An 11763-nucleotide genomic window follows, 5' to 3' on the forward strand; every position below is an offset into this window, starting at 1 on the left:
ACTATGCAGCACAATTAAAATGTGTCAATTAACAAGTCGTATATAAGGAACATAAATATCCGTATTGCCAATAGGCAATTGACACTTCTTCACTGAAGCATGATTTTTCATGTCAATAACTAGCATGCAAGTACATAATTATGAATGATGTTAACTCACCAATTGAGATATGTCAACATAATACAAAATCTAGGGTGAGAGAGAAAAAACATTCGCAGCACATGGAGGCACATGTGGATCACTGAACAGCCAGGTTTCTCTTCTGTAAACCTGAAAATAAATTCAAATGCATCATGTCTTAGCAAACTGATATTATACGATAATCCAGTAATACTCATCAAATAAATGTCTACTATACAAAAGGGAGAAAGAGCCCAAGAGAGTGAGCTATAAAGCTTACTTGTGAACCTCTCGATCACTCCTCCACTGCGTCATTTGCCATGTCAATCCGTTATTGGGCTCCAGACCTGGTTGAGAGATCTCTAGCCCATGTTTTTTAACCAACTCAATATACATGGTTATTCATATGGAGCAATTTAGAAGAAAGTTGTGACTGTTAAACTTGACCAGAAATCATAACTGGAAAAATGAACTTACTTCTCCCCGTTGAAGTGTTCCACGCCAGATCTTCATCCAAATAAAAATATACTCATAAGCTGCAACAACGTCAGGATGCAAAAACCTTTTGCATACCACCTGCCAATCATATGTGAAAATGAAAGCTTAAATTGAAGATTTCTCGCATCAAAACCCTGACAATAAATCCAAGCAATTCAAGAATGGATGATCATGAAAACAAAACATATAAAAACAATGAGATGCTTATTCTATACTTTGGTAGCTCTCAAATTAAAGAGCTAAAAGGTGGAATTCAGTACATGCAGAAGATCGTAAAATCTCACCATTTTGTTTGTCTCCTTGCACTAACATGGATTGCGCTCTTTGACCACTCAAATTCATCCCATACTTGTCCGACCATCATAGTGGAAAAGCAAAAGTTGGAAATCCTCAGAAAACTATCAAAATTTATGTAACAAAAACTCAGTATCCTAAAGTAAAAATCAGTAAGTAGAAAAAAAGAATGAAATGGTCATTCATATACACCTTTTTAACCATTCTATCAAATTTTGCCTCTGATTCGACCAACTGTGATTGTCAGCAAGTACTTGGCTTTTGCTTCAGATCCTGCAAATTTTAGAGCATTTACTTGAGTCAATTTCGATAATCTAAAACGTTGATCCAACATGCACAATCAGTAAAGAGGTCAAACTTGAGGATTCTCTATTACTTCACATTTGGTAGAATGGAAATTTGATGCGCAAATTTTTTTTCAGATTATGAAAAAAGAAGTTACCGTCTTCATTGTTGGCCTTCTAGAAGATGAATGCAAGAGGCAGAGGCGTGCCGCACAATCATTATTTCCATTTCTCTTCTTGTAGTCTCTCCCAAACTAAGATATCAAAGTTAAAAAAAAAAAAAAATCAATAAAAGAGAATATATAACCTAACCAGTGCGTGATGTCCAACTAAGTCGGAGCCATCAAGAACCATATCAAAAGTGGTGGCCTGAATTGGAAACAGAGACTCAATACCCTTAGACTTGAGTTTCATCTCAATGGTTCCGATATTTGAAACCGAGAAATAGCATTCGGATTCTCACTCTTCTCCTCCTCTTCCACCTCAGCATCTACTTTCGCTTTCTTTTGCTTCTCTTATATATCCGATTTCAAATTCATAGGCTCACCTAATTCCGAGCTCGTTTCACTTCTCTCTTCGTCATCTTTTCCATAACCTTTCACTTCTTGCTATCCTTCTTCTTAGAACTTTCAGAGTCATCCGCCTTATTCTTGAGTCCTTCTTTTCTTCTTTTCCGTCGAAAAGTCAGTTTCGTCTAAACTTGAAGAGTATTTTCTTCATCATCTTCCTCTCTTCTTTCGTTCCGTTAACGTCGAAGGTTGCTAAAGAAGGCAATGAGAGAGGTGTAGAGAGTTTCTTTTGGGTAATATAAATAGCTTACAAGATAAAGGTCTCACTCAAACATAATTGAAATCAGATTCAATGTTACCAGTGAGAGAACTAAAGAATCAAAAATTGTACTTACGGGAGGTTAGGGACTGCTCATATTCGATGAATGAAGGAACAAGGAGATCAATTGAACGATGAAGATGGTGGAGAGAGATGAAGTCAGGTTCTGCAGTTTGGAAATTTGGCAACAGTGATTAAGATGAAGATGCGTCAGATCGAAGAGAAGATGCGTGGGGAAAAGATGAAGTAGGTTTTGCAGTTCAGAAATTGGGCAACAGCAATTAAGATGAGGCATGTCAGATCGAAGAGATGAAGATGCATGGGGAAAAGATGAAGTAGGTTCTGCAGTTCAGAAATTCAAGCAACAGTGAGGGCAAACATGCGTGGAGAAGAGATGAATTTGGGTTGTGCGTTTGGGAAATTTGGGGAAAAAGCTAGGGCAAAAATGCGTGGAGAAGAGATGAAATTGCAAAAAATGCTTGCTTTATATGAGGGTATTCTGTAAATAACTTAAAAAAGTAAGGGTTCTAATTAGTTATTTAATTTTGAAATATAATTCTATTATGGAAATAAGTCAATTTGCAACTAAAAATTTAATCAGTAAAAAATTAGTGTTAGTTGCCCATAATTCAGGTTGGCGGGAACAAATAATTTTGGGGGAATATGAATTTTTTAAATTAAATAGCAACTAAATCAAATTTAGTTGCTGTATATACTTTGGGGCCTTTGTAATTACTGGTCCAATATAGGATATTTTGGTAATTTATTTCTACAACTAATCATAATACTAATAAATTCCTAATTATTCGCAACTAATTTAGCAACTAAATTAGTAGTTGCAAAAAATGTTTTTTGTAACCAAAAATTTAGATGCAAAAGCCATATTTTAGATGCAAATTATCAAATTTTGGAGGGACAAATCACCCGAAAAAAATTGTAACTAAATATTAGTCACTAAGCAACCGGTTCTGTGACTAACAAATAGTCGCAAAAAATTAACTTTAGATGCCAAATGTTGGAAACATTGGGTCCCAAAATTTTAATCCTCTTTGCTCAACTAACGTCAATTTAGTTGATAAATGTAGCCTTTTTGCAACTAATTCTGGTTGTTGCTAAAAAATTGGTTGAAAATATCAGTTTTCTTGTAGTGAAAACATTCGTCGACAAATTTGGAGGAGCCTCCAACGTGCGTTTATTTTCTTTAAACTCAGATTTATTTTTCTGCAGATTTATTTTAATATGAATTGTAAAATTATACCTTTGATCTTGGCTCATGTAAACGATCCCTGAATTATATTTTTTTTTATTTCCGCTGCGTATAGGGACCGTTTACTAACACTTTGCTGGTTGGTTGCCTGATATATGTGGAATGTTGTAGATTGCTTTGATAGGTGTATATGCAGATGTTGAATGATGCTGCTTGCAGTGTTGAATGATAATGCTTTGAGCAGGTGTATACTGCCAGTTGTAGTAAGCGTGCAGAAAAACAATTTGGAAGTTGATAAGTGAGCAGTTGAATGATAGTGCTTGATGATGTGTGTGTATTGAGGTGTATACTGCCAGTTGTAGTAGTTGTGCAGAAAAACAATCTGGAAGTTGATAAGTGAGCAGTTGAATGATAATGCTTTGATGATGTGGTGTGTATTGCAGGTGTATACTGTCAGTTGTAGTAGTTGTGTGGAAAAACAATCTGGAAGTGATAAATGAGCAAAACTCCCAGTTCAGTTTACGGGAGGATGTTAAGGAAGTTAACTAAGTAAGCAATGAGAACTCCCAGTTTAGTTTACGGGAGGATGTTAATGAAAAAGTAAAATGTGTTTAGTTATTAATCTGTTACAGTTAGGATTGTTCAGTTACAAGTTGTTAGCAATCTGTTACAGCAGTTACATTTAGTTACGTTTCAATGCTTCTGTTAACAGAGCACTATAAAAGTGCTACTTACTGTACAGTTATCTTTAAGCTGAATACAATACACTTTCGTGAGCTTCATTTACTTTTTCTTTACTTTACCTTTTCTTTCTTTTGTCAAGCTTAGGTTAAGAACTGATACTGAGCAACTTTAGATTAAAAATCTCCAAATGAACCCAATTCCAAATTAAATAAACATTAATGAGAAAATAGTCCAGATTGTAAAAGCAATGCAAAGTCTAATCCAAATTGCAGATCTAAAACCCTATTTCTATGTAAGATTTACCAATCAAAGTTTAACATACAAAAAGATTCTTCCCCGTCCAACTCAAAAGTCTTCTCTCCTATCGAAAATCAAAAGTCTTGTTTAGTCTTCCAATACAACTAACACATGAGAAAATAAACAAGCAAAGAAAGAAAGTTCAGAAAGCAACGTAGAAATTTAAAAAAAAAATATTACCAAATTCTAGAATCCCAGTCAGAGATGTCACCAGCCTTTTCCATAGCTCTCCTCCATCGACCAACCTTATTTTCACCAAACCTCTGCACCAGCTTCACAAAATCCTCCTCGAATGGACCTTTTTGCCTCCTGACATCCGAAGGATCAACCTTGTAAAATACCGGAAGATTTAGCTTCCTATACTCTACTATTCTAGCAAGCTCCTCAAGACACCGTCTTGAAGAAGCGTACTTGCTTGAAATGACAGCTATAGCAGCTGCAGAATCCTGAATGGCCTCCACAAGACTCGGAGCGATCTCCTCTCCTCTCTCCAGCTCCTCGTCATAACGAAATGTGCGTATACCGTTCCTTATAAGCTCTCTGGAAAGAGTTTCCGTGAAGTTGTGGCGACTGTCTTCTCTTTTAAAACTTAAGAAAACGTCCCAACGGTATCGGAATGAAGGTGTTGAGTAGATGTCGTCGTCGTCGTCGTCGTCCATTAAAAGAAGTGATGGAAGCTCAGATCAGAAGTTTGTTTGCATGGATGGGACTGGAGTTGGGTTCTAGTGTAATTTTCTACCTTTGCGTGCTTGTGGTTACGGAGTAAAAAGTTGAGTGTTGATATGATACATAATAACTGCATGTTCGTACGTCAGTCGACTCAGTCCTAAATGATTATGGTTAATTGCAAGCATAACCTTGAGGTTTATAAATATTTAATTAACCGCCGTTTTTTTTGAATTATAGCGTGCACCATGGACTTTCTAAACTTACTAAAATACCAAATTATCACTTACCAAAATGTGAAAAAAAAAAAAAAAAAAAAAAGAAAAGAAAAAAAGAGCGTTTTTAACCTCTTTCAAGATTCAATTGATGGTCAGTCTCTCGAATATATTGCATGCAAGACAAGCAACTAGTAGGGATGAGCATAATACCCGTCCCACAAGAACTCGCCCTGAGCAAGGTGGAGTTTTCCCAAATTATTCAGGATTTGGGTCAGGCTCGGGCTGAAAATCAGTCCCCAAATTCAAGGACGGGATTGATCTCTCCCCCTCAGCTCGTCCCCACCCTGTTTATATATATATATAGTCAGGTTTAATTTTAATCATTTAATCCTATATTAGTTTTAATAATTGAAAATCAATCTGAAACCATAAATTATACAAAAACAGGTTATAATTGTATGAATATTTTATGAAACCATATAGAAATAGGATAAATAAAACTAGATTAAATATAATAAATCATTATAAATATTTATAATACATAATAAATATGGGTGCGTTTGGTTTATTATTTTGGGTAGGATTTTGGAGATAGTATTGGATAATTGAATATGGGAGTATTACGAGGTAAAATTTAAAAATTTATAGAAAAACCCCCTAAGTTTGCTAATTTCATAAATACCCCAACATGTAAATTGACAAAAATCCCCCACCACCTGCAGTGCCAGATTCTGGCCAGCACCGCCAGAATCTGGCCGGAAAATCGCTTACGAACAGACGGTCGGATCTGTGTCGTAACGAGTCGTTATGGCTTTCCGGCCAGTCCACCAGATCTGGCTGGAAAAGGCTAGATCTACAGCCTGTTGTGGCCGTCGACGGCCGAAAAAGGCCAAAACAACGGCCATCTCTGGCCGTCAGCGACGGCCAAAGATATGGCCGTCGTTTTCGGTTAACGATGGCCAAGATTTGGCCGTCGTTTTCGGTCACGATGGCCAAGATTTGGCCGTCGTTGACCTCAATGACGGCCATTTCTTTGGCGTCGTTCACGGCCAGATCTGGCCTTTTCCGGCCAAATCCGTGGTGGGATGGCCGGAAGACCAGATCGGTGAACTTCGGCCATTATAGTCGGCAGGTTGGCGTTGTATAGATTTCGGCTACACCGACGGTGGTTGCTGGAATCTGGCGAAATGGGTTGCGGGGTGTTTTTGATAATTTTTAAACTTTTTTTAGGGGGTATTTGATGAAATTATAACCTTATGGGTTTAAAAGTAATTAAAAAAATAGGGTAATATTCTTGGAATAATGTCCCAAACATTATTTGGAGAATAGGATCCAGAATCTGGATAAAAATATAAGCCAAACACATACTATGTTATATATGTAATAGATCATTTGAAATACATAATACATATGTTATTTAGTATAAGTATCGTGATATTTTGATTGATTAAATAATAAATAATCATTATAATTTTTTTTTTTTTTTTTTTTTGGCTGAATCATTATTTCAGTTGATTACCTAATTACCCTTGTTATTATGGTAGTTATTTATTTAGAATTTGTTATAATATATATGTATAATGTATCATATGTAATAAATTATGTATAATCTATGTATTATTTAGAATATAATGAGACACTGTAAGGAGATGGTATAATTATTTAGAATTTATTATAATATATTATATATTATACATTATACATGATAAGTTATTATCCATATCATAATATCATATATTTATATATGTATTAATACTTGTTACTCATTACAATATACATAAAAATACCATTAATATATATATATATATTTATATATATAATATATATATATATATTATATATATATATATATATATATATTATATTATATATATAAATGTATCATAATTATAATTATTATTTTGATATTTGATTCATTATAATAAATATTATAATTTTTTTTAATCATTAAAAATAAAAAAAAAATTATAAGCAAATCGCCAAATGGGATTTGAGGATTCTCGGTTGGGGATTGGGCCTAATTCGAGGATTCTCCAAATTCCCTGTTCGGCTAAGATCGAGGAACCCCCTTGGACTTTCAAAGAGAAGGGTTCCGCCCATGCCCATCCCTAGCAATCAATGTGTTCTCTATTATTACTTGTCGTGAGGAAAAAAAAAACATTTAAGAGGGTTAAAAAATGTTTAAATATAAGTAAAAAGAATTATTAATCTAGATAATTCGAGGAAATAACATTAATAAAGAAATAAGATAAACAAAATGTGTTTTAATATAAGAATTAAAAAAAAAAAAAAAAAAAAAGAGGTTTTGCCCTAAACCCTAAAGAAAATGTTCGGAAAATTAGAAATTAAAATTATTTATTATAATTGGAAATTAGAAAATGACACGCAAGAATCATCACAGGAGATAAAAGGTGTGGGGATGGTGATAGCTATTTCTATTTACAATAAATTGCAATATGTAAAAAACATTCATTTAAGAAAAAGAATTGAAAATAATTTACACTTTACTGATCCTGGGGTATACCAACAATATTGATATTTCAGGCATGCCTTCATTATATCAGCTATAAGTTAGAAAGACTACACATTACATATCACAGAAATTGTCTAGTGGTATGGTTTGGTACCACCTATTTATGCACTTCAGCAACTTGGGTGTCGCAATGTTATCAATCAGAAGCAGAGCAGGAAGATGGTTTTGTCACTTGCTTTGTATCTCTGACAGAGGTGTATAATACATGTGAAGCACTGATACAAATTCTTCCAAACTCCATTACTACTCGATTTGATTCGAAACTATTAAATTTCCAATTTCTATACAAAAAAAGGCCCTAAAAAATTTATTTTCCATCGTGCAATAATACAATTTACCAAGGTCAATATCTTGATTGATTCTTTACCGATAGCCCCTTTGCATTTCAGCTAGCTAAAGGCAATACTTGCTAATTTCTTATCAGACCACACTAAATGTAACAGTAAATCCTTATTGGTGTGCCAATTTAGTAAGATACCATATTCAGCAGAAAGGAGACACCTTCCTTCAATCATACCTCTCTAAAGCAATTGGGGTTATGGGAATGAAACCACTAGGTGATACAAGAGCATCCACTGGAACATCACAGGGAGTGACAGGTATGGATCCTTCCTCCATGATCTGTACAGAATATGATAATGCAACTGCAACCAAATAACAAAAAGCAAGGAATTATAATAAATATTTACGATGGAAATGGAACTTTGATACAAAAAGTTGTAAATGTATTGTTAACCAACAATAGGAAATCACCAAGTAGGGGTAGCTTCCACTTCCTCTCCTGTGCAAGCTTTTGATATTTCTTAAGCAACACGTCATAGTATCTTCCAGATTTTACCATGCAGTGAAACCACAGCGATAATAAGCCAATATCTCAATAGAAATGCGACAAATGGATTAAAGCATGTCCCTAGTCAAATCTTAAAATTTTTGTACTTGCTGCCTACGGCACATTATTACATCCATATAACAGCAGTCATAATTTAGTTCATTGATCATAAATATCAATAAATGAAGCACCAAGATAAGAGTCATTATTAGCAAAAAGTTAGCATTGAGATATCTTTATGATGTTTTTTAAATGATCAAAATATAATCTAATTTTCAAATATAACTGTAAGCTTCCGTAATAACATATTAAATGCAAGTAGTTATAAACACCATAAAAATATACGCGGTAGTAATAATGGCCATGCCCTTTGACAAAAGTTGGAAAAATACAACAAATTCTAAAGCTACATTGCATCAACTCACCCCCCACCACGACCCAAGCGTCCTCCAGATTTGTCAAATGCAAGCCCTGAAAGAAAATGAAAAGAAGTCACTTGATAAAAAAATAATTAAATTACAGGTCTCCCACAGATCAGTTTCTAACAATAGAAGGTAACAAAGAAGAATCAAAATTTCTCTCCTTTTTTTTGGTTTTCCAAAACAAGAGTGAGAATCAACATGATTACCTGGTAAAATGACCAAGTCAACTGGCTCTCTTGCCTGCATTACTGCACCAAGTAAACCCTTCAGATGAATAACAGCCAGACTCACCACACCAAAATGAATCTATAATCTCCAAGATGGAAATCGTACACTATCATATGGGGAAGGCAGAACCCAGGTAAAAGCAGCCATCAAAACTAATAACAGGAAAGTTTTACTAACTGAAGGAGCAGGCCTGGGATTCCTTCAGGTTTCACTTAATATTTATTCTCTACACAACATTCATAATTAACCAAACTGTAAATGACCCAAAACCTTCGTCATCTGAAATTAAGTAGGACAATCATAAATTACTTAAGGAAGCATTGTAATTATTAATTACTATAAATAGAATTGCAGAAACTCTTTCCTCTGATTAAAATTGTTCTGAACTATGTTGATAGAATTTGCAAGTTCAAATGTTCAAATAGGTCAAAAATTCCCACATCAGACAAGCTCTTGTCCTTTTAAATGGAAAATTTGCAATAGCCAAGACACAGCTTTGAAGACACATCAAGCAACGAATTGACCTTGTTAAACTGAAATACTTTAGCAATGGAGCACCAGGAAATAATAAAAATAATAGTTCCAACTTTTTAATCATAAGTTATCAGTATCTCAAAGGGACCTGTTAACAAATACCCTTATAAGCACATATTAATGGTACCTAAAAATGAAATTTTTTACTATATTAATGCTCTCCATTTACAAGGGAAAAAAAAAAAAAAAGCATTTTTAAGTGTACTAATTTCATTAAAATTGTGTATTTTTGTAGCTTTAACATGTGTCTTTGGGCACATGCTAAAACGACCCTATAGTTCCTCTTGCTGCTACTGGAAGCATATATATATATATATATATATATAGACTAATTTGGAATAACAAAATTTTCTAAGCCAGAAAGCATTCTTACAATGGTGATGACTCTATGAGCAGAATTCTACTCCCTTAAAAGAAGAAATTGAGCACAAACTCTAATGCAGAGTTGAAGATGTCTTTTGCATTCTTTACCAATACTCAACTGCATGTTAACAGATGACTCTACAAACATTACTATAGTTCCCTAGTTACAAGTTAACTGTAGGTATTGACTTGAAAAGAATTTTAGTTCAAGGGCATTTATAATAAAAGGGGTCAAGAATGCTGAACATATTTAGTTCACATAGCGTCTGAAATTATAGTGGTGCAAGCTATAAATGATGAAGTACGGTCAAGTATCTTTGATTAGATAAAGGAAATATATATAAAAAGAAAAGTACCATCTTCACATTGATTTCCATTAGAATCTACTAGGGGTGGCTCCAAAATGTTCATTGAGTTTTCTATGAGGTCATTAACACTGGATATTTTGAGCATTTTCATGTTGCTGTTCTTGTCCTCCACACGTGGAACATAAAGCTTTTTCCTCAACTGTGTATTACCCTCTGGAGTGAAAATGAGATGTAAGAATCTCCACAAGTATAATAAAATTGTAATGAAATGCGATTGTTTGGTGATGAAAACGTTCTCAACACTGAAACAATAAGATGACAGATAATAATGGAGTAAATTGCAAGGAAAGAGCATTATCAATTTTCCAGAAATATAAATCTTTTATACACATTAAGGACAGGGCTTTGAAGCATGCAGGAAAAAGGAAAACTGGATTCACCCATGAATGTGACTAAAATAGCAATACATGGCTAACAAAATCCACACCTTTTTTATATTAGCTTACAACTTTTCCAGCATTATGCTTTTCCTTTTGCTCACCATCTATGCTAACAGGGACGATAGGATTAACTCAAGAGGCCAAAGACGGTAAATAAAAAGGGAAAAGATTATAACATGCTAAAACACTTATAACTAATAGTTTGAAAAGCAACTACTTCAATTTAGTGCCCCCAACAACTTCAGTGCCCTCCCACTTTCATCTTTGAGTTTTGATCCGTCCAAATTGTTAAACAAGTTGCTAATGAGCACCAGTAAGCACTCAAGCATTTATTTGGAAATATATGTGCCAATATATTCATTCCTAAATATGAAATTTCGGTAATATGTTACAATACCAAAATAACAAGCAAAAATGTCTTGACAAACCGGTGCTTGGGCTGGACAGAATCTCTGAGACAATTCTTGATGTATCCACTTCCCGTAAAGCCGCACAGCTTATATAAGCACATAAGCTCTTGCTCGCTTTGAACCATGGAGATTCCATAACAATGTTATGAATCGCATTATCTGTCACACTCACACAAAACATAAGAAACACGAGAAGTAAAAATTCTCTGTAGAACAAAACAATGCCCCCTTTCTAATTCATTTACATTTTTGTCCATCAATTGGCCAAAACTCTGTTCAGCACTCAATAATCACATAATTGGCAGACTTATTTGGAATTTTCATTCAGACAAACAAACGAACATTTCGAGTACGATAAAGTAAATAAGAGAGTAAGACCTTCTTGAGATCGTTGAATTGGGTCCATGTTTTTAAGGTCTTTGCGAATCTTGAGCCTGAGAAACCGTTTTTGCTGGAATATGGCTTCGAGCTGATGGGAATCAACAGCGTCCTTGCCCATGGTGGCGGTGGAGCGCACGTTAGAAGAGAGAGCTGAGTATGGTGAGTTGCGAAGGTGCGGGATTGTAGCCACTTCATTTGCGCTTCTAATTAGGCTCGCAG

The 11763-nt window shown here is 34.6% G+C and overlaps 2 protein-coding genes across 2 annotated transcripts; both read right to left on the reverse strand.

Annotated features, from left to right (window-relative positions):
• Positions 1 to 4388: 4388 nt before the first annotated feature.
• LOC116136135 (toll/interleukin-1 receptor-like protein) lies at positions 4389 to 4871 on the reverse strand. The gene has a single exon (XM_031421839.1). The coding sequence runs from the start codon at positions 4869 to 4871 to the stop codon at positions 4389 to 4391; it is 483 nt and encodes a 160-aa protein (XP_031277699.1).
• A 2879-nt stretch (positions 4872 to 7750) lies between these two features.
• Positions 7751 to 11398, reverse strand: LOC116136203 (5-formyltetrahydrofolate cyclo-ligase, mitochondrial-like). Its single transcript, XM_031421906.1, has 7 exons — positions 11182 to 11398; positions 10362 to 10526; positions 9087 to 9128; positions 8884 to 8929; positions 8383 to 8453; positions 8147 to 8273; positions 7751 to 7814 (listed from the first exon to the last, which is right to left on the reverse strand). Exons 1-7 carry the CDS (start codon positions 11342 to 11344, stop codon positions 7766 to 7768), a joined length of 663 nt encoding a protein of 220 aa, XP_031277766.1. The 5' UTR covers positions 11345 to 11398; the 3' UTR covers positions 7751 to 7765.
• Positions 11399 to 11763: the final 365 nt, after the last annotated feature.

Source organism: Pistacia vera, unplaced genomic scaffold (assembly GCF_008641045.1).
Source record: "Pistacia vera cultivar Batoury unplaced genomic scaffold, PisVer_v2 Contig31, whole genome shotgun sequence".
Classification (NCBI taxonomy): Eukaryota; Viridiplantae; Streptophyta; class Magnoliopsida; order Sapindales; family Anacardiaceae; genus Pistacia; species Pistacia vera.